This window comes from Alternaria incomplexa (assembly GCF_024043165.1).
Source record: "Alternaria incomplexa strain BMP 0042 chromosome Unknown scaffold_6, whole genome shotgun sequence".
Taxonomy (NCBI): Eukaryota; Fungi; Ascomycota; class Dothideomycetes; order Pleosporales; family Pleosporaceae; genus Alternaria; species Alternaria incomplexa.
In genome coordinates this window covers 691760-712100 of record NW_026249855.1, presented here as the reverse complement: position 1 = coordinate 712100, position 20341 = coordinate 691760, and the positions used below count along the sequence as shown (strand labels likewise).

The window sequence follows — 20341 nt, the reverse complement described above, 5'->3', positions numbered from 1 at the left end:
AAGCAAATGATGCGATAGCTACTGTTGCAAAAGGACATGACCAATAGGCGAGCGCTACCCATGTATGTTTAGCTGCGCAAAGCAAATAAGGTCATGCGTTAGTGACCAAAGAAAGGATTCGGAGATGGCCATCCTTATGATGCGACCGTAGTGTGTAATTTGGAAGCGACCCCATACGGTCGGCTGGACAAGTTATGATCCATCGGGGCTAAGAGCGATCGCGCCTTCGAGAGGCCCGCGGGCGGTCCCGAGGTCCCGCAATGATAGCGGCAGGTCGTACCGTGTCGGGATCCGACATTGTGATGGGAGGAGCTACCGAGTCACACGAGAAGCGCAATACTGACCCTTTCGTCGTCGCTGAAGGCGTTCTGCCAATATTTGGTGGCGCGCAATACGGATCTGGTGGCGTCGAGACTCACTCGCAAGGTCCATAGTATCGTACTCGATCCCCTGGCAAGACCAAAGAAAACTCGTTCTACTCGGATAAAGAGTAGATACTGTGGGTGCTGCAACTGTGCCGCAGAGTTGCATGCCATGTCACGTCGGCTGCACGGCGTGCGAAATTGAATCCTTGCATGCGCGTGCCTTCGCCCATTCATGATTAGCGCGGGTAAGGGGAACACAGCTGCGGAAACGATACGTACATTTCCCCCCGCTCTTCGGTCTCAGCTTATTTTCACACTTGCCTTACGGATAGCAGTCTAACTACTGCTGAATGAGACGATGAGATGGTTGCTAAAACAATTATCCGAAAATACCGCGAGCTTCGGAAGCCTAAGTCGCTAGCGCCCGACAGTTCCAGCCAGAACCAGGTTAGTTCAGATGGATGCTGTGGTCCATGAGGCACGATCGAGACTCAACGTTGACAACCAAATAGCCATCTCAGCCAAACTATAACATTCAGTCGGTTCCTTGCGCGCCAAGCTCTGCTCCTTCCATCGCAACCTCGACTGCTACAAAGCCCAAACGTAATAAGAGTCCCACCTCCAAAAGTCGCTATGGTCTCAATGTTGAATATGACGGCACACACATCACCGACGGTCCGCAAGACCAAGGAGTTGACATAGTGGCCATTCACGGGCTTAATGGCAAGTCTGACTTGACGTGGACCCACGAGAAAACAGGCAAGTCATGGCTCAAGGACCTTCTACCGATTGACCTGCCACGCGCGCGCATCTTCACGTATGGTTACGCAGCCGAGATTTTGCTCAGCAAGAACGTGAGTACAATAACCGACTACTCACTTGGACTCCTCGCGGAGTTACGCCGCCAACTGGATCAATCGTCCGAAGCTACTGTAAGAAAACATGGGAGCACTTGACTATCTCCGCTGATTTTACGCTCCCCAGCCTCCACGCCCAATCATCTTCATTTGTCATAGTCTAGGTGGACTTGTGTGTAAGCGGGTACATATGATCCAACTTTTGAGAGACTTTGTGCTGTTGACTGACTGCAGCCTCAAAGGCACTGCTTCTAGCTCAAGAACACAGCCACTATGAAGACATCCTGGCCTCTACCACCGCCATCGTCTTTTTTGGTACTCCTCACCGCGGCTCAGCAATAGCAGACCTAGGAGTGGCTATCGGGGATATAGCAAATGCCTTCTTCCTAATTCCAGCCGTCCGCAGTGATCTTATCAAGGCGTTGAGCTTGGGATCCGAAGAACTAGCCGTCCTTTTCGAATCATTCTGCAAACAATTGGACTTCCTCAAGATTGTTACCTTTTATGAACGGCACATCCTGCCTCCCTTCAACAAAGTGGTAAGTGCTCCTATAACTCGTGTGGTTCATGCTAACATCGTCACCGTTGACCAGGTCGTCGATCGCCCCTCGGCCGTTATGGGGATCCGCGGCGAGATGGTCATTCCCTTGAATGCTGACCACAGGGCTATGTGTCGCTTCGAGTCGAGGAGCAACAATGATTATTCCATGGTCGTCAGTCAACTCAAACGACTGTGTCAGGAAGCGAAGTCAGATAGGCATTCGGCAAACATGTGTACGTATCGCTAAAACATTTTCTCGCTCTCGCTAATAGAAGTCACTAGCTCTGAAATCAAATGAGAAGCGCTGTATGAGCCTGCTCTACTCGACAGGTCTCGAAGACTATCGAAATCAACTACCTAAACCTGTGGAGGGCACTTGCAGCTGGATTCTTAACGATCCACAGTATATGTCTTGGCTCACATCTAACGAGACGGGCTTATTGTGGGTCACAGGTGAACCAGGTTGCGGAAAGACGATGCTTTCTTTGTACCTCACCGAGCACCTGGCGATCGAGTCTCCATCTTCATCCGGACCAGAAGTCTTCTACTTCTTTTGTGACGACAAAGTAGGTACGCAGAGGGATGCAAAAGAAATGATGAAGAGCATCCTACACCAGATCCTGCTACGACACCGAAGTCTCATCAAATACATGAAGTCGAGATGGGAAGCCACAGGCCATCATCTTGTGGATTCCTTTCACGCTCTATGGGAGATCTTCGTTCGTATTGTGAAAGAAGCGAGGCTAGGTTCATTCGGTATTATCGTCGATGCGATCGACGAATGCGAACCAAACACTCGGCGGCTGTTCCTCCAGGCAATCAAGCAGCTGGTGCAGGAAGCGCGTCGTGCGACCCGTCGCTCACGAAGTTTTGTCAAGTTCCTGTTCACTAGTCGACCTTCACCGCAAGACCTCAGCGTTCTTGAAGAAACCCAGAACACTGTCCTGCCACTAGATGGAAACCAAGCCAGAATCAGCGAAGAGATTCGACTCGTTATTCGCAATAAGCTTGGGCGGATCGCCAGCAAGCTGGGCTGCTCGGCCGAGACCATTGCTGAATTGGAAGCGCTGCTCACGGAAAAGGCGGAAAAGTCATTCCTGTGGCTAAACATCGTACTCAAGTCACTTGAGGATAGTCCTTCTACGTCGAAGAGAGATCTCAAGCGAATTATCAACGACTTCCCTCGTGAGCTACAAGCGACGTATGCGGAGTTTCTCTACCGTATACCCGATAGTAGGAAAATCATCGCCTCCACCGTCTTACGCCTCTTGCTGGGAAGTTCGAGGCATCTGTCGTTAGACGAAATGAACATAGCCTACACCATTGATGGCAGCCTGGAGGGCTATCAGACTGTTGCCGAGGTGATGGAAGACCGTCAGACCGCGCTCGAGCAGATGTTACAACTTGTTGTGGGCCCTTTCGTTCGTATCGAGGCGCAGAAGGTGTCTCTTATCCATCAGTCTGTGAAAGACTTTCTGACCGGACATGCACTGTCATCGCCAGACAGTACAGTTCGAGAATTTGGTACTTCGACTCCGACGGCAGCGCTCCATATGGCTTCCACATGTATTCGATACCTTTCTCTTGAGGAATTCGCGACCGATATCTTCATACTCCCGACCCTTCCGTGGGATGAGGACGACACAATTGCTGGTGTGCAAGAAGACACCGATTCAGAATCTTTATTCGACTTGGGTTTCGACATGAAAGGAGATACCATCATGGATACCGGTGACGGATCCGATGAAAGAACCCGCGTGTCTATCGCTGAGCGATACCAGTTTTACGACTATGCTGCAATGCACTGGGCTAGACATTATGCACAATGCGAGACCGTTGTCGACAGATCTACCCAGGAAGCTTTTCGCAGTTTGACACAACCCGGGAGTGGCATGCTCACAAATTGGCTCAAATACTATTGGTTTGAGACGGATATGGAGTATGTGCTACCAGACTATTTCGACACTGTCATGGTGGCTGCGTTCTTTGACTGTGCAGTCATGCTCAACGATTGCTTGCGCATGCCAACCGAACAGCTCAGCAAAGATCGTGCTCTATTTTGGGCCGCGAGGATGGGAAGTGCAAAATCGGTGGAGGTGCTGCTTCGGCATAGTGCAAACCCTAATTCGCGCGTAGTTGAACTACACACTCCATTAACTATAGCTTCTCATCATGGCCACGTTGAGGTTGTAAGAACTCTCCTGCATGATACACGTACCAGTATCAATGCCGAAGGACCGTCCGGTCGTTCTGCCTTATCGTACGCGGCTGGAAACAGTCACCAGGAAATCTTTCAGATGCTTTTTAACCGGCATGATTGCCGGCCTGAACACCAGGATAACAACGGATGGACAGCTCTTTTCTGGGCCATGGAAAGAGACCACACGGTGATTGGGCGTGCTCTGCTTGCCCACAAAGCTGTGGATGTCAATCATGTCGACCGCCAGGGCCGCTCAATACTGTCTTGGGCTGCAGGCGAAGGCTTTCTACAGGCCTTGAAGATGCTACTCAAGCAACCGGGTGTGGACACAAATCTCAAAGACAAGAAGGGCCGGACACCATTGCTATGGGCTGCCAACAACGGCCATGGAGAGGCCATTGATGTCCTTATGAGGGATGACTACAAAATCGACAGGCAAAGCAAAGACAATGACGGTAGAAGTGCTCTTTCTCTAGCCTGTGGCGGCGGCCACACAGATTGCGTAAGAGCCTTGATCAAATATCGGTGTGGAGATGAGAACGAAGAAGATGTGAGCGGATGGACACCACTTGCTTGGGCTCTGGACCGCCAGTCCCCTCCAACAGTGGGCGCTTTACTAGCGGGTCGGGAGGTGAAGCTTGACCATCAGGATCAGAGCAAGAAGACTGCTTTGATATGGGCAGCAGAATACGGCTACTATGACGTGGTGGAGATGTTGCTGCAGCAAGGTGCCGATCCTCGTATAACTAGTACAAATGGTCGAACCGCTCTAGACATGGCAGAGTTGTATGGGCGTACAGAGATCGCAGCTTTGCTCAGACAGGTAATGTCGATGGAGGAGAATACTGTTTGGTGATTTCGCTCGGTTGGAGTTTATTAAAGCATCTTTGGTAACGGAACCAATTGACGTCCCCTCTGTCTTTAGTAGCACAAAGTAGTGATGGAAACCTTGATGCCGTCAAACTCATGCTCCAGAACGAGTCTCTCCAGTACAGATTCCGGGATGGACTGTTCCTCTGTCAAACCATTACTATTTGCAAGGATGCAGCGCATACCAAAAGCGTGAACCATCTAAAGTGGGATGAGCTTCTTAGTATCCTTGTATGCGACTTCTTCAGCAGCGGCGATTCCCCTTTCGAATGGGCCAATACTTTTCTGTGCTCGGCAGCTCGACAAGGCTGTTTGCCCATGATCAAGATACTCTTCACCAAAGCCAGCAAGGAGCCAGACTTAGCGAAGGCACTTGTGGCAGAAACTCAGGTTGACAGTCCTTACCAATCAGGCGGAGAAGCGGCATTCTGGGGCCATGCGGATATCGTTCAGTACCTGCTCACACAGAAGCACGTCGATATCACTTCTCACTTAGACCACCACGCCACTCGCGATCGGCGAAACGTACTGCACTGTGCTGCATCGTCGAAAAACGCGACCATCCTCCGTGTCCTGGCTGAAAGGCTTCCAAGTGGAGTTGAAGAACAATCAACAGAAGGAGACACACCACTACAATTGCTGACATTTGGTCACCATGCGAGTATTGAAGCGGTTCTGGCGTTGGTGGATGTCGGCAAAGCAGATGTGAACTCTTGTCCAGGGGGAACATATTTCTCTCCGCTACGAACTGCTATACGCGCAAAGAACGTAGAGGTGTGCCGGCTGCTCGTATCGCACGGTGCACATGTCGATGACGCACTACAACGCGATGCAGGTTCTGAGGAGACAGGGCTAGCGGACGACTTGGGGGACGCAGAGACCTCTCAGCGCATATTGGAGGTACTGGTGCCGCTTTCAAAATCATGAGCATGCGACAGTCAACGCTCTGCAGTCTACATCGAGATGTAAACAGGCAAAGTAGATGACCCGACCTCAACGTAGGCTCTGGGGTGTTTTTTCCAGGGCTTGGAACAGGAATGCGCTTCCAAGATTGTAGCGTTCTCCATACAATCCCATGTGTTATACAACTGCAGTCTGTGTTTTTGGCCTACGTACACGGAGAGGGGGCACCCGTGTACCGATATCTTCTCTTGTGGGCTGCGAAGGGTATGGCAGTTCGTTCGGTTTGGCTGTAGTCTGCGGCGGCGAAGGATCGAGGCTGGTACGCGCGGGCTAGGATGGGCCAGCGAGACGACGGGGCCAACAACGGCAGGTACGAGCGATCCGGATCGTTCGCATACGAATCGAGCGCTTTCTGGCTGTTGGATGGCAAAGAGGATTAGGCGTTTCGCAGCATTCGTGATGGTGGACGCGCTGGATGAGTGCGCGTAGAGGCGCGCGACGCGACGCTGAATGGCCATCCAGCCGGCCCGGCAAAACGCTGGCCCGACCTCCGGAGAGTGCCCAGGTGCCCGGTGAACAGCCAGCAACAGCTTAGACAACTTTCGACAGTGCTGGGTCAGCAACGGATTTCAGACAGGAGCGCGTGACCTCAAGGTTGCGAATGCGTGTAACATGAAGGCCGAGAAGAGAAGCACCGAGCCGGTGAGTAATCGAGTGGTGCCGCCACGATACCTGGGTACATAGGTAGCTAGAAATGCATTACACCAGGCCCTCATATCTCATCTACCATGTATATGTCTTTGTACAGTGACGCCCAGGTCCCGGTGAGGCGCTAATACCACGACCGTACTCGTAATTTCACACGAAACCAACCCGGTTTCCGCTCATGTCTGCCAGCATACCGTCGCGCTGGAAGGATGGGAAAATAGGATTCACAAAACCCCTAGGACAGATGTTAGCTCATGGTATAATTACGACTTATCCGGAGATCAGCACTCACAAGGCGTCGATAGCTTTGCCAGAGATGGAATTGTTTTCTCGCCTAAGAGATGGTCAGCTGGATGTATTGGGGGCTGAGCAAGAAAGGCCATACGGGCACGCTTACCCATGGTATCACCGCCACGCTCGCACATGACGCCAAGGTCATGCTCAGCCACAGCAGCACCGTCATGACGCCGTGTTTATGCCTGTGCAGCCCGAGCTGCTATCCTGCCCTGCTCCAATGTCGCCCGTAGGCCCAGTAGTATTTTGGGTCACAGTAGGGCCCTCAGGACAGCGACGGCAGCAAGACAAGGCCTGTATCACGACCAGTGCGACCACAGCGAAGTAAAACTCGTGGTCTGATTCCTTTCTGAAGAGACCCATGACGCCAGACCACGGCTTTGAACCCTCTTTATATACCACACCACCTTCTTCGGGGGTCTATTTGACTGATGGCAGAGTGTAGGTGATGGAGGGAGAGCAGCGGAGGCAGTGGCAGGCGGCGGCGGCGGCGGTGAAGTCGTGGAGGCGCAGATGCGATTGTACTGGCAGCTAAGTACCTACTTCGGCTGGTAATTAAATGTTTGGTTCGAATTATATCAAGCGATTGGGATGGCAGGTGTACATAAGGACTGCATAGATGCTCCAAACCTTGGAAAGCCATGAATCTCAGAGTGGATCTTCCGCTGAGGCGCAGAGGAAAGATACCTCACCGACATGCGCTTCTTGGTTAGTACATGCAAAAATCAGAAGCTACTTGTCCCGTTCACGTTGGAAGTGGGCCGCGCATAGCCTCTTACCGGTGTGCGTATCTAGGTAGCGCTCTCAAAAGGACATCTTGAGGACTAGGCATACACACGATGTATTAACGCTAAACCTCACCCGAACGCTCCTGGAGTTTCTCGGAGTGCAGCCCGAACAAGTAGCACATGACGCAGTTGAACTGGTTGTCATTCCCAGTTCTCCGCTCGGGTGGCACCTCAGAAACCCGATCCATGTCTTTCGTACGACGAATAACCCGGAGGTCAAATATACCCCGCACACGTCTTTGGAGATCGAAGTCTTCCTTCCCATCCTACCACATCCAAGGGTATCAAAGATGGCGCCAGATTCAGCATGCAGGCTCACCGTGGAGTGGACCGTGGATCAACCTACGAACTACAGTTGCGTAAGACGACTTCCAAATATGCAATGAGAGTACTGGTGGGCTTCGAATGTTTACTAACGAACACCTTAATAGGATGCACAAATCACCGGAAAGACAGGCGCAGTGAAAGCTCGCAAGAACGTGGATGGCGCCAACACTGGAATACGACACAAGGCTGGGAAGAAGTTCATTAGAGAAACTGGAGACATCTCCGCTGGCGAGCATCTTAAGAACGGCTCAACTGGTATCTATGTCAAGAAAGATGCAACTGGTACGGCAAAACTCGAAAACACCGGTGGGATCGAGGCCGAGAATGTTGAGAATGCATCCACGGGTATTATTGATGGATAAGGTATGCGACTACGATCTTGCTATCGCTTGATAGACTGGCTGATTTGCTGATTTGCACAGGCGGATGCATTTGTAGGACACGATGGCTGTACCTAGGTACTGTTTACTCTACGAGAAATTGAGCTCATTGCATGACCTCTACCTTATATTTCGGACAAAATGAAACTTGGCTTCACAGTACTGTCGCTGCGTCTTTCTCATTCCCATGTTCATAGTGCAAAGAAAATCCACTACAACCTCCAAACAATTTTTTCCCCATGGACCCGTGATATGCGTGTTTGATAGTATGCACTTCCCTAGTGTGTTACCAGCAGAAAGGCTCTATGAGATCGAGCTAGACCTCCGTAGTGACTGTCAGTCTGAATGACGCATTGTCAATAGATTGCAACGCCCGTGTTGATGTCGCTAGCATCGATGCCAACTTCCACGGAACCAGTCTCTCTTGTAATCCTTGCTGATAGGTGTGAGTTTGATGTCTGATCATATATTAGAAGCATGCACAGCTTAGCGCAACGCAATGGTACCGGGACCAATCCTCAGGTTTCGCTCCCGGCCAAAGTTTGGCAGCACATTACACGCAGACCTAGATACTGAAGCTTTCCACTTACAAATCGTTCGAGAGAGATACCTGTATTGGCATTGACAGCGCGCCCTCCGACGCTGATACTACCCGTGCGCCCTGATATGTGTGCGTAGGTCCTCGAATGAGGCGCCCCGAAAGCCCCACCTGGGTCTATGGGCCTGGACTCCACCATCAATCCCGTTTCTGTAGGAACTGTTAGAGCGTATCCTGAATCAGACCTTTAATCACTCAAATCACTTCAGGTGACGACGAATGGGATGATTTGAAATGTGCCATACCGATTGAAGGCTTGTATATCTCTTCTTTGAGCCGGCAGAGGGCGTTTTTACTGCCTTCACCATATATAAGTGGCATGTGAACGTCGAATATACCCAAGAGCGAGTACGCCAAGTCCTCCTCTCGTTTGGTCGAGCGCTTCTCAGCCCAAGATAAACGCTCTTCAACGCTTATCTGGGCAAGAGCACCACCCCGAAGGGCATGATGCGGTATCTTAGTCACAGCCTCTATCTCCTGCAACCTGGAGGCTCTATCGCCGATAGGCTCCCCCTTCCTAGTGAAGAAACAAATGGCCTTGGGTGCGACAAGCTCTTGTAGTGTCCATCCGCGAGTGAACCATCGGCTGGCTTGGAAGGAGTTGGTATTCTCGATCGAAACGTCGGACAAGTACGCGTAGCATTTAGCTGCTTCCCGATACCAGCGAAACATGGAATTGATGGCCTCTGTAACCTCTGCGCTGCTGGATTTGTCAATACAGCAGGTATCGACCCAGGAATACTCCAAACCATCTTTAGCAGCTTGACATGTGCAGAAGAGGATCTTGCGATAGCCTGCTTTGCTCTGGCCTGTACCATCTGTAATGTCTTTCAAGGTGACCTCGTCGGAATCCGAACCCCACGTATGAGAAAGAATGCTGTAGGCTGGTATGTCCTTTCCAAGGAATTCGACCAGGCTGAGGTGGCCGCTTCCGAAATGTAGGAGACGCATGACGAGCGTGTTTGGGGAATGAGTGCCAGTCAACACATTTGTATGCGAAAAGGCTATCGCTTCTAGAAAGTCGTGGTCGGAGGCGTCCAGCAATCAGACATCGGGCATGTGGCTATAGTACGGTAGCGATTCGGAACGCATGCGCTCGGGTTGTACAGAATTGAGTTTGGTGATGGAGAGGTGGCAATTCTGGCCAGAGGTAACGGGGCCCAACGACACAGGTTCTGCCATGGCTGTTGTGTAACCCGATTCCTCCCCCTCGGATCCCGAGGTCACCATACATCACGCCCCGGCTAATGCGCTATGAACTGATGTTCTTCCTAAACACGTACGATATTTGACAAAAACATTGTTGACTGAGAGCGACAGTTTGAAGCTAAGTAGAGAGGTAGTACACAGACGCCCGCTAAGAGTAGTGGGGCCGCAAGTCAAATGCGCCTGCGGTACCAAGAGAGGCTATGCAAAGCCATGCTCCGGTGAAGCACATCCACCGGTGAGGAACTGAGCTTACTTTTGGATTTCGCTGACTGCGTGGACCACACTATGTTGCCTACCAATTCGCCCTACACTGGTAGAGGCGAATCACCAGATTCGGTCGCTCACATTGTACCAATTCTCTTTTCCGTGTCTATAGTCTTCGTAACGCATCTGCCTTGATGAGCATCGGTATCAATAGATGTGAAATAATAGGTATCTTGCTTATTCGTAATATCCTATTTCGTCTCCAGCAGTGGATAATGTAGTGTAATCCACAACTGCCCAACATAACACCTAAATCGTATCTCCATACGCTCAACCTCCAGCAACCACAGCCAAGCCCTCATATATCTGCCTCCTCACCCTAGAGAACGTCGCAGCATCATTATTCCTAGGATCCAAATTACCATAAGCCCCTCCATCAATCTCAATCTGACCAGTAGCAGTCTTCCTCACCGCCACTGTCCCGTTGATGACCAACACACCCTCGCCTCTAAACTCCGCTTGCATGCCATTAGCGTTCATGAGCTTCCTCAGATCGGCAAGACGAAGATCGCCGACATGGAAGGGTTGTGCGACAGATCGAACGGCGGTGGCCATGTTCGTAGGAACGACGTCGAGAATGGGTGTATCGTCATTCTTGTCGCTAGATACGGGGACGGCAGGGGCGTCGAGCCGAGCCTTCTTCTTCGCGGGCGTATCCGCCTCTTCTTTGACTTCTGGCTCCAAGCTTGCAGCTGCAAGGCGACCAGTGATGGCCACGACACCCATGCCGCGAACATTCTGCCAACGAAGGTTGCGCACCATACTACGGCTGAGCTTGACACTCCAGGCATTCGTGTCGACACTCGCGTCGATCATCACACCGACTGTGGGTGTGAAGACATCGATGGCGTTGGCTGAATCGGTGTTTGCGTTCAGCGCTATGCGACTTATCTCTGCAAGCTCCAGAGTCTCGCCTTCCTCACCACCCACGAAGATTAGCTTGCGAGGCTTGATAAGTGGAATAAGCTGCTGGATCGTGCGGCGGTCGTGTAGGCCTGAAAAGTCGACGAAGGCGATGCGACACCGGATTTCCAGGGTTTCCGACTCAATGATGACTTTCGAAGGACCTTCCACTTTGTCTGGGTCGTCTTCTGGTTCGCTGTCTGATTCTCCGTCCTCGCCTTCTCGAGCCTCCTTGTCTTTCCGTCGTTTTTGATTGGCATTGGCTTTGCTAGTGTCGGTGTTGTTCAGCAAGTCGTCCCATCTCCTCTTCTGGCCAACAGCGTTCTCCTTCTTGGTTCCCTCCCCACGAAGAGCTTCCCCAGCAGTGTTGTCTTCCTCTTCCGCGCGCGCAAAATCTTCGGGTCGGATCAGATCACCAAAGTCGTCCGCTCGACGCTTCTTGGCCTGGAACGGGAACATCTTCTCTTTTCCTTTCTTTCCTTGCACTTCATAGTCGTGGACGTTCTTGCGGCGTAAGAGTACGTTGACACCCAACTCCGCGTCTGTCATGACAAGCTTGTTTCGTGCATGTTGAAGGGCGACGGTCGCGTTGAGGGCTTTTCCTCGGTATCCATCACCCGAGCCTTCCGAACTCTCTGACTCGGTGGATGATCGGTCGTCGACAACATCAGCGGATGTTTCGAGCATTGCTGCATTATCACCGCCCATGGTAGTTTGCCGTTGTCTCTGGCCGGCAAGGAACTGCTGGTAAAGCGGAACCTCGTCTCCCTCGAGTGCGACTGTCCGTATAGTATTGAGCGGCGCTTGGTCGCCCGCGGCGTCGATTATGGTTGTAGAAGGGGCGTCCTGCCCTGGCGATGCATTGCGCTGGTTCCACAGTTCCCAGAGATATCGGCCGAGACCCTTCTTTTGAGCGCCCAGTTGACCAGCTCTCTCTGTGAGAATGACTAAATTCTTCTCGTCGGCCGCCAGACTTCGAATGGCATCTTTTGAGAATCCCCACTCAAGCGTCGCGTCGCTTGCCAGTATCACTCGCGGCCCATTGGCGCCTAGCATCCGAGCTACACGGGTCTTGCGCTCAACCAGTGTGATATGTTTGAAGTCGAATGGGACTCTGGCGCGATCTTCCTCTTTGCCGCTTTTGTTCCTTCGATCTTGGTCCGCAGCGCTGGCTTCAAACTCCTTCACGATGCCCTCCTCCATCCATTCCAACATACTCCGTACGTAGCGCATCGTTGCGCCACCTGTTCGACTCGCAAGATAGACCTTTGCGCTTTTTAGCGGACCGCCTCCCTCCGTGTTTGTTGCCTCCCGCTCCCATGTTTCTTCGAGAAGATATGCCAGTTCCAGTATACGAGCACTCGAGTCTGAGGGGATCAAGACGGTTCCGCCCTTGGCCACTGTGTCTTGAATCATCTCGAGGAGGGCTTCATCTCGCTTGTTGGGCGATCTAGCTACCTTGACCATACTGGTGTTTTTGCTACTGCAGATCAAGGCAGTTGGACGACGCAACTGTTCCAGAACTTCAGAGCCACCAGTGCCAGGCCCTCCAAGCCAAGCAGCTCCGGAGAGAACATGCTCTCTGGCTTGGTTCCAGTCGACGGCATAGACGACCGACTCCATTCCATGCTGTATGTGCCATATTGAACCTCCCAACGTGTGTCCGGCGCTGTATGCGGTAATGGTGAGACCATTGAGCGGAGGCGAATGCGGCGAAGGGATGGGTTGATGCGGTTGGGAATATCGAAGCGGATTTATGCGAGCGAAGTAATCGGCAATCTCTTGCGACGTAGGCGCCTGGAGAAGAATGTTGGGATTCTTTCCACCCGTGAGCGCCGAGGAGAAGGAGTATGCGGACTCACTGAGAGCTTCGGCGGGGATGATGGACGAGGCGAGCGGCGTGGATTCGTACAAGTCTTGTAGCAGCGTTCGGCCGAGCGATATGACGGGGTTTGTCGCGTAGACGGGGATTCGCGTGAACAGAGGGAAGTTCTTGCAGCAGTGGACGTAGGCTCCGAGATGCGCAGTAGTCGCGTGAGTAAGCAGGATGAATGAGAGGGTGGGGACATGTCTGCAGTATCTGAATTAGTCATCGTGTATGTATGGTGTATTGCTATATAGCGACTTTGCTACCCGCTGCCAGTGCTTCCCAGGCGCGTGTAGCATATATGAACAGCCCATACTTCAGCTGTGCTCCACATCGCGTCCGCGGCGAGATCAAGGACCTACCTCTCTATCTCTTTGAGCTTCTCTACACTGAAATCTTCATCCCAGCCAACATCGATCAAGATTTGTATGCCTCCATCGAACTCCAGCAATGACTGCGACGCGGGTGAGGAGCTCTGTGCGCCCAGGAGGGGCGTAAAGTTGAACATGGTCGCAGCCGCTACTTAGTGTGATTTAGGCGACTCAGAATCTCTGTGCGCATGGTGTTCGCACGCTGGTTGATATGGTAAGGCGGTGATGTTGCCTCGATAGTTGATGCTTGGGCAGTGACAACATGGCCGAACGCGTCCAAGCGCGTCGGAGCTCGGAAGACAGTTAATCCGCGTGTCTCCGGTCAAATCACGTGAAACACGTCGCTCTGTTGTTCGTACCACGAAAACACAACGCGAGCGACGTATCGCCTACCTCATGACCATTTGCAACTGTGGACAATACAAGCTGCTGTTTTGGGGCTACGACACAATACCTGCGGCGGCGCAGCTCGTCAACTAAGCCCGAAACACATCCACCAAACCCTCGCAGCACCACCTGCCGCTAGAAGCATTTCTACACCCACATCGTTTCCGTCTACTGGGTTTGTTTTGGTGTGGTTCATTAGCTCCTGCCTATGTATGCAACTTTTACTGCAGGTCAACCCTGGAAGAGTCAAGCAGGCCCCGCCGCATACGTGTTCGCAGACAGCGGCAACAAACAGTCCCGTACTTTTCGAATTTAGTCGATCACCCGCCCGCACATGCATCCGCTGGGAAATTCAGGGAGCCGTGGTTTCCTCATGGTAAGCAAGCATGCACTGTATCGGCCAGGTAGATGTCTTGTGAGGGCGTTACGAGGCACACCGAACACTACCAGGATATAATTGTGAGTAGCAACTCGGAATCTTCGTATGAGGCTGCAAATGAAGTCGCGTTAGCACCCAAGGCGGAACTTCGGAACGAGACCGGCATGCAAAGCACTCAGCCCGCGCCACAAACATGCAGGAGTCGCACTGCGCATTCAACAAACCTCATCCTGGCTCATGTACAGCAGACACGGGTGGCCTTCAGGGCAAAAACACGTCTGATCATCTCCTGATATTGTACCCACGCAAGTACCGGACAAGACGTCATGACAGATGTCAAACGGAATGGTCGGTAGTTTTCACGAACCGTTCATGGAACCCTTGATACTACTACTGCGAGTCGCCCAACTCCAGACCAGACCTGTCTTGATCATGGCTCAACACTTGCTGCATATGCAGCCGTCTGCACCTGTTGTCTGCGTCAACAGTGTTGGCGAATGGGACGGGAAGTGACCCCGCAGCCAAAGCACGCCGCTAAGGTCCTTATGCAAGTCATTCGCCTGTCCCTTCGGCTGCATACGTCCGTCATTTTCGTTACGCAAAAACGGGCTAATCACGGTCAGCCATCGGGGCGCCGCTATCACCACGCAGGGACAATTGTCTGACCCATCTTTCTTGAGTTCATCTGATCTCTGTGTCGGTTGTCAGAATACTGTGCAATGAGTCGTGTGCTACGTCATGCACTCGTCGAGACGGGCATTTACTTCAGAGAAGAGCACTGCTGATTCCAAATTGGGGACGGTAAGATCGAGAATGGAAACTAGGCTCCACCTTGCGATGAGACGGCGGGTCCGAGACATGATACTTTTCATCGAATCATGCTAAATGAGGAGCTTCGACAACTTGATTCACGGTCATCTGCCGGTGATGGGTCTAGGCATTTGCGAGCGGTTGTCGAAGAACGCCGTAGCATGCTGCCCAAATCACATTTCGACGCGACTCAAGACTGCAAAAACCTTGGTCCTTGAGAGCATGCCTGACCATCCCGTCACGCAAGGAGAGGCGGCTTGTTATCGGGCTCTGCACTCGAGTCCGTCAAAGCTTTCGGCTGGGACCGAAGTCAGGGTACTGCGGAAACCCGCCCTGGAGCCAGCTTTGGGAGCGTGCCTTTGTGCCCGTCGTCCCGCTCCGGCCGCAAAGTAACCAGATCCTCAGCACGCAGGGAAGTCCACCGTGCGACACCACGGTTTCGAAAGCACGAAGTTCAAAAAGCGGAAGCCCTTGCTTGAAAACTGTCATCTATACTGCTTGCGAAAAAATTGCCCAACCCAACGACAAAATATTGCAGTGCTCGGATCGCGACCTGCTGATAGGCTTACCAATTGCGGGGAGGGTGTATGCGAGCTTATGACATCTCAAACAAACTTTGGCCGGCCGTTAATCGCTGGACCTACCAGACGCTGCTGTCATTATTGTGATGATCTTCAGGCCTCGCAATCCCTGACGTGCCAGGTGTGGCTTGATGCTGGAAACACTCGATGTGGCCTGGTCGGGATGTCAGCATGTTAAGATCGTCTTGCCGGCTGCGCTCAATAACTCTCTATAACCAGATGACAAGGTCCGATTCGACCGGATCGCAAAGGTGGAGAAGTAGTGTCGTCAGGTCACACACACAAGACATCGCGGAGATGTAGCACGATGGGCTGGGCATCCTAGCGTGGGGCTGATTATCGGCTAGGGGCGCCTCAAGTATCGCGTACCGACTAGCCATTTGCGTGCGCGGCCGTGAAATGATGGCGTTTGTGTGGTGATGATGGATAGCACATGGAGCAATTCAAATACATGGCGAACCGAATCTGATTGTCAGCGATTGAGCGATCAAAGTAGTGCATCGCCGGGAAAGGTGTCCTACGGCGTTTGCACAAGACCTGCTGCTGATCCTGAATTGTCCGCCTTGAGCTGAAGACGGTGCAGCCAACGAGATCTGAGGAGTGGCTAGGCCTGCGAACCAAGATATGAAGCCGCTCGAAAGCGATTCATGCACCATTCGATACATACACTAGGAACATCACGTTTCAATGCTCCACGAGGTTTACAGCCTCCAGACGACTTAGCGCTCACACCGGCGACTGTTCACGAAGCCAACTGCAGCCCTCGCTACGTCTTGGGTTGTCGTCAACACTGTCCTTCGCCTGCCCGGTGCTTCAAATCGAGCGTCGGCCTACTCACTGTTTTAAGTCGACGGCGGCCCAGGGCGATGGTTACAGCGGGACCAGTGGACTCGTTCTAGGATTATCCTCCATTACCATCATTAGAGGCGAATTGGTGTCGTCGCTGCGACGCTACTTGAACACACTATATCCTCTCGCCTTTACCTTGCTGCGCAACCCGGTTCGAAGCTATCCACGCTGCACTTAATACCTAGCGACAAATCCCACTCGTTCAAGCAGACCTCCTCTCACACACTTTCTGTCGCTTCTCCGCAAGCCCACGCTACTCACAACCCCCCCTGGGTGTACGACATCGACATCGACCGCTTACCCCGTTCCAATTCCAACATAACTGGCTTTCGCCCACCCCTGCTCTCGCACCGGGTCTGTGTTCAGCTCAGCCGTTCATCTCGGAACGACGCAGTTTTGCCGTTAGTTCCACCCAGATCCTATTGGACGTTCCGCGGACGCCCACGACTCGCTAAAGACGCATTCCCCCGCTCTCACGCAACCTACCGTGCGATCGCTCGAGGCATCAGGAGCGGACCGCTTGGACCCCTCCGCGACACTCTGCTCAACTCTCGTTGGAACAGCTGCCGCGTCGTTCTACCACTTGTACTATTCTGCTTAGCATTGAACGGCAGAAGTACAAGACACCCCCTGGTTGCCACTCGCTGCATTGAATCTTGCTCGGCTCCGACGCATCTAGAGGAACATCACTCTTTCGTGTTACCACTCGCGCGCAGAACGGACTGGACATCCAATGCGCGCTTCTTCCCACCAGTAGTCCAACAACCTTCCCAACTCTGGCTCGAATGATCTCGACCGTTTCCTTCGGCCCTTCGCCGCCAGGCGCTCGCACCCGCTTGAGCACAAGCTCATCGCCCCAGCCCTCCATGTCGTCCGCTAGCGACTCCCCGTTTACCACTCCCAACTTCGATTCGAACATATTTAGCCCGTCGGAATCACAATCAGAGGAGCGATCAGATGTACGAACGGGTTCCCTCGAAGTAGTACCCAAGGTGGAAGAGACGGAACTTCAGTTGGCCGATGTCAAGGAAGAGGCGTCTCCGGAAGACACACCCATCTCCCCAACCGAACCTGTACGGATTCGCCGCGCCCGCGGCCGACCCAGGATACACCCTCCTCGCTCACCTACCACTCTTGCTAAGCAAGCAAAAGCCCGATCGAAGACGGGGTGCACGACATGTCGGAAAAGGAAGAAGAAGTGCGACGAGACCAAGCCATTCTGTAATTGTGCCCCAGCATCGTGGTCATGAAATAGGTACTAATGCTGTCCAGGCTTGTCGTGTCAGAAGAACAACATCCATTGCGAAGGCTACAAGCCCGTCGAAATATGGAAGAGCGGCAAGGAACGGGCCGCAGAAGGTATGTGATCTTGCTTGTTTGCTTTTTGGTAGTGGGCCAAGCTAACCATCCAACAGCTCGGAAGCGAAGTTCGGATGTCAAGTTCGACCTTCCGCCTCTCATGGAAGGTGTCGAGAATGATCTTGACCGTCAGCTTTTGCAACATTTCTCCAGCAGAGCGAGTGCTGTTCTAACGTTACACGGGGACAAGTCGTCGAACCCCTTCACCAAGATCCTCCTGCCTATGGCGCTCCAACACGAAGGCCTGATGCACTCCGTGCTGTGCCTTTCGGCTTCCCACATGTACTCGGTCACTCCATTACAGGAGTACGAGGACAGACAGGTCTTTCACCGGGGCAAGGCTTTGCAGCTTCTCAAGCACGATATCGAACGGCAAAAAGCTGGTGAAGGAGGTGTCATGGTCTATGAGGACTCTAACGTTGCTCAGATATTACTGCACCTTCTGCATTCCATCTGCGATGGTAACACCTCCGGCGAATACCGGATGCACATGATTGCAGCAAAACAGATCGCGATGACACAGAAGTCTTCTAACCCAGAGTTCCAGACACTGTTCGACGAATTTTTCTACTACCACTGGATCGCAAGTCAGATCACCTCCCTTGACGGCACCGAGGTCCCCATGATGGACGACTTCAACCTCCCTTTCAAGATCAGCCCGGAGACCGCGGGATTGATCGGTGTTTCTGACGGACTCTTCGGCTTCATATCCAAGATCAGCAACCTGCGACGAAAAATACGCAGTCGCATTGATGACAAAGAGGAGCCTGTCATGGACTACGAAGCATTACTCGCCGCCCATGCCATCGACGCCGGCCTTCGCGGATGGGTATGCCCCCATCCACCCGGATCTCCGCGTTACACCATCTCGATGCTCTATCGCCAGGCAACCTGGGTCTATCTCTACCGCACAACGAAAGACTCGAAACCACACCCATTCATCAAGAGCGCCGTCGACGACGGCATCCGATACATCAACGAACTGCCAGCGGAAGGGTGGGTTCAAAGTAACGTTTTACTTCCCCTGTTCTTGATCGGGTGCGCGGCATTCGAGGAAGAGCAGCGTGTGGAGATCAACCGGGCGTTCAACGGCCTCATTGCCTGCACAGGCCTAGGCAACATCGGCTTCGCGAAAGAAGTCGTCGACCAGGTCTGGGAGCTGATGTCATCCCCCGACCCAGAGGTGCAAAAGGAGAGCTGGGATTGGGAGAGGCTGATAAAACTCCGGGGCTGGGACTTTCTCGCTACGTGAGCCCTGCAGGACGCACGAAAGAGTTTTTCTTTGCCAACACTCGGATTGTGAACGTTCCGCATGGGATCTTCACTCACCAATTTCGGCTCATCACCATAGGAGAGTCGTTATCACGTCGCTTGTTGGCTTGGTCGGCGTGGGACTCGGGTCCTTGCGCACGGCTCTCATGGCGATGCCACAGCGTCGGCATGTGGAGGTACAACACGACCTTTGAGGTTCAGACTTGGCATTTTGGGTTCCTTATTCAATCGGTGTTTCTACGGGCGCAAAAAGGAGTCATGATATCTGGTGGGTCGTCGGAGGGCGGTTTACAAGGCTCGGACCGGCAACGACGCACTACGGCCTCACGATTAGGTTGCATTGGCTGGGTGTGCTCCGGACGGTATTGTGTTATTGGTATGGGAAAACGGCACTGCATGTCTTCGCATTTACTTCGGATTGGATGTTTTTATGGGGCACAGTTTTGTTCTTGGCAATGTTTTGTCTCGCACACAGCCCGTGTGTTCAGCCGGGCGGCGTTTGGCTTTGGGCGGTGCATGTCAGATCGCGATGCACTCAACCCTGCATGGGCGAGGCATGCTCGTACACATGGCATTGCAGCACTTGTTGAAATAGGTCCGATAGCAGGCCGGCATTCCCTTATTTCTCAGTACGATGACGACACGTATATATGCAGGTAGCCTCACGGCACAGAAATGCACGCTGGTATCCACTCCGCCCACAGAGCTCTCATCGCAACGTCGCAGGGAACGCATGGCTTAATGGGCGATCACGATCTGCCTCGGTGATAAGGTGAGGAGCTATAGTGCGGCGCTGGTGCACACGGTAACCGTAAGCACCAACCGTGCCGCAGCATCTAGATTCCTGCGGGCACGTTCTTCCTCCAATCCGCTTACCAGCAATCAAACGCTTTGGCGAGCTTCCTCCGCGACCTCGTTGGAACGAACTCGTCGCCTGGCGTCGCTATGGGATTCATGACTCGAGCGCGCAGCATGCAGCCGCAACTCAGAAAGTCCATGTGCATATAACCGGGCGATGATCATCAACATCTTTTCAGAAGCGAGTAAAGTAAGCATCCACAATAAGAAGAGTAATCCTTCATCGCACTGCCGGAGCCCACTGTAAAGCGACACAAGCCGTTAGGCAGATCGGCCCAGGGTACCAGGTTCAAAAAACGGCATGCGTGGGGTGTTGTCGCACATCTCTGTTTCGCGGCTTGGGAGGGCGGTTACGGTTACGTTCGTCCGGCCCAAACCCGCATCCGATGGGACCGGTACAC

The 20341-nt window shown here is 52.8% G+C and overlaps 4 protein-coding genes across 4 annotated transcripts; 3 read left to right on the top strand and 1 right to left on the bottom strand.

Moving 5' to 3' along the window:
- Positions 1 to 1992: 1992 nt before the first annotated feature.
- J4E90_004784 (uncharacterized protein) lies at positions 1993 to 4819 on the top strand (the record flags this gene model as incomplete). Its single annotated transcript, XM_051434347.1, has 2 exons — positions 1993 to 1996; positions 2046 to 4819. 2 exons carry the CDS (start codon positions 1993 to 1995, stop codon positions 4817 to 4819), a joined length of 2778 nt encoding a protein of 925 aa, XP_051291603.1.
- Positions 4820 to 7434: 2615 nt separating this feature from the next.
- Positions 7435 to 8215, top strand: J4E90_004783 (uncharacterized protein; the record flags this gene model as incomplete). The annotated part of the gene is made up of 2 exons (XM_051434346.1): positions 7435 to 7446; positions 7958 to 8215. The coding sequence occupies 2 exons, from the start codon at positions 7435 to 7437 to the stop codon at positions 8213 to 8215; spliced, it is 270 nt and encodes an 89-aa protein (XP_051291602.1).
- A 2359-nt stretch (positions 8216 to 10574) lies between these two features.
- On the bottom strand, positions 10575 to 13582 carry J4E90_004782 (uncharacterized protein; the record flags this gene model as incomplete). The annotated part of the gene is made up of 2 exons (XM_051434345.1): positions 10575 to 13278; positions 13437 to 13582. 2 exons carry the CDS (start codon positions 13580 to 13582, stop codon positions 10575 to 10577), a joined length of 2850 nt encoding a protein of 949 aa, XP_051291601.1.
- A 3654-nt stretch (positions 13583 to 17236) lies between these two features.
- Positions 17237 to 19062, top strand: J4E90_004781 (uncharacterized protein; the record flags this gene model as incomplete). Its single annotated transcript, XM_051434344.1, has 3 exons — positions 17237 to 17672; positions 17724 to 17810; positions 17867 to 19062. The coding sequence occupies 3 exons, from the start codon at positions 17237 to 17239 to the stop codon at positions 19060 to 19062; spliced, it is 1719 nt and encodes a 572-aa protein (XP_051291600.1).
- Between the last annotated feature and the right edge of the window lie 1279 nt (positions 19063 to 20341).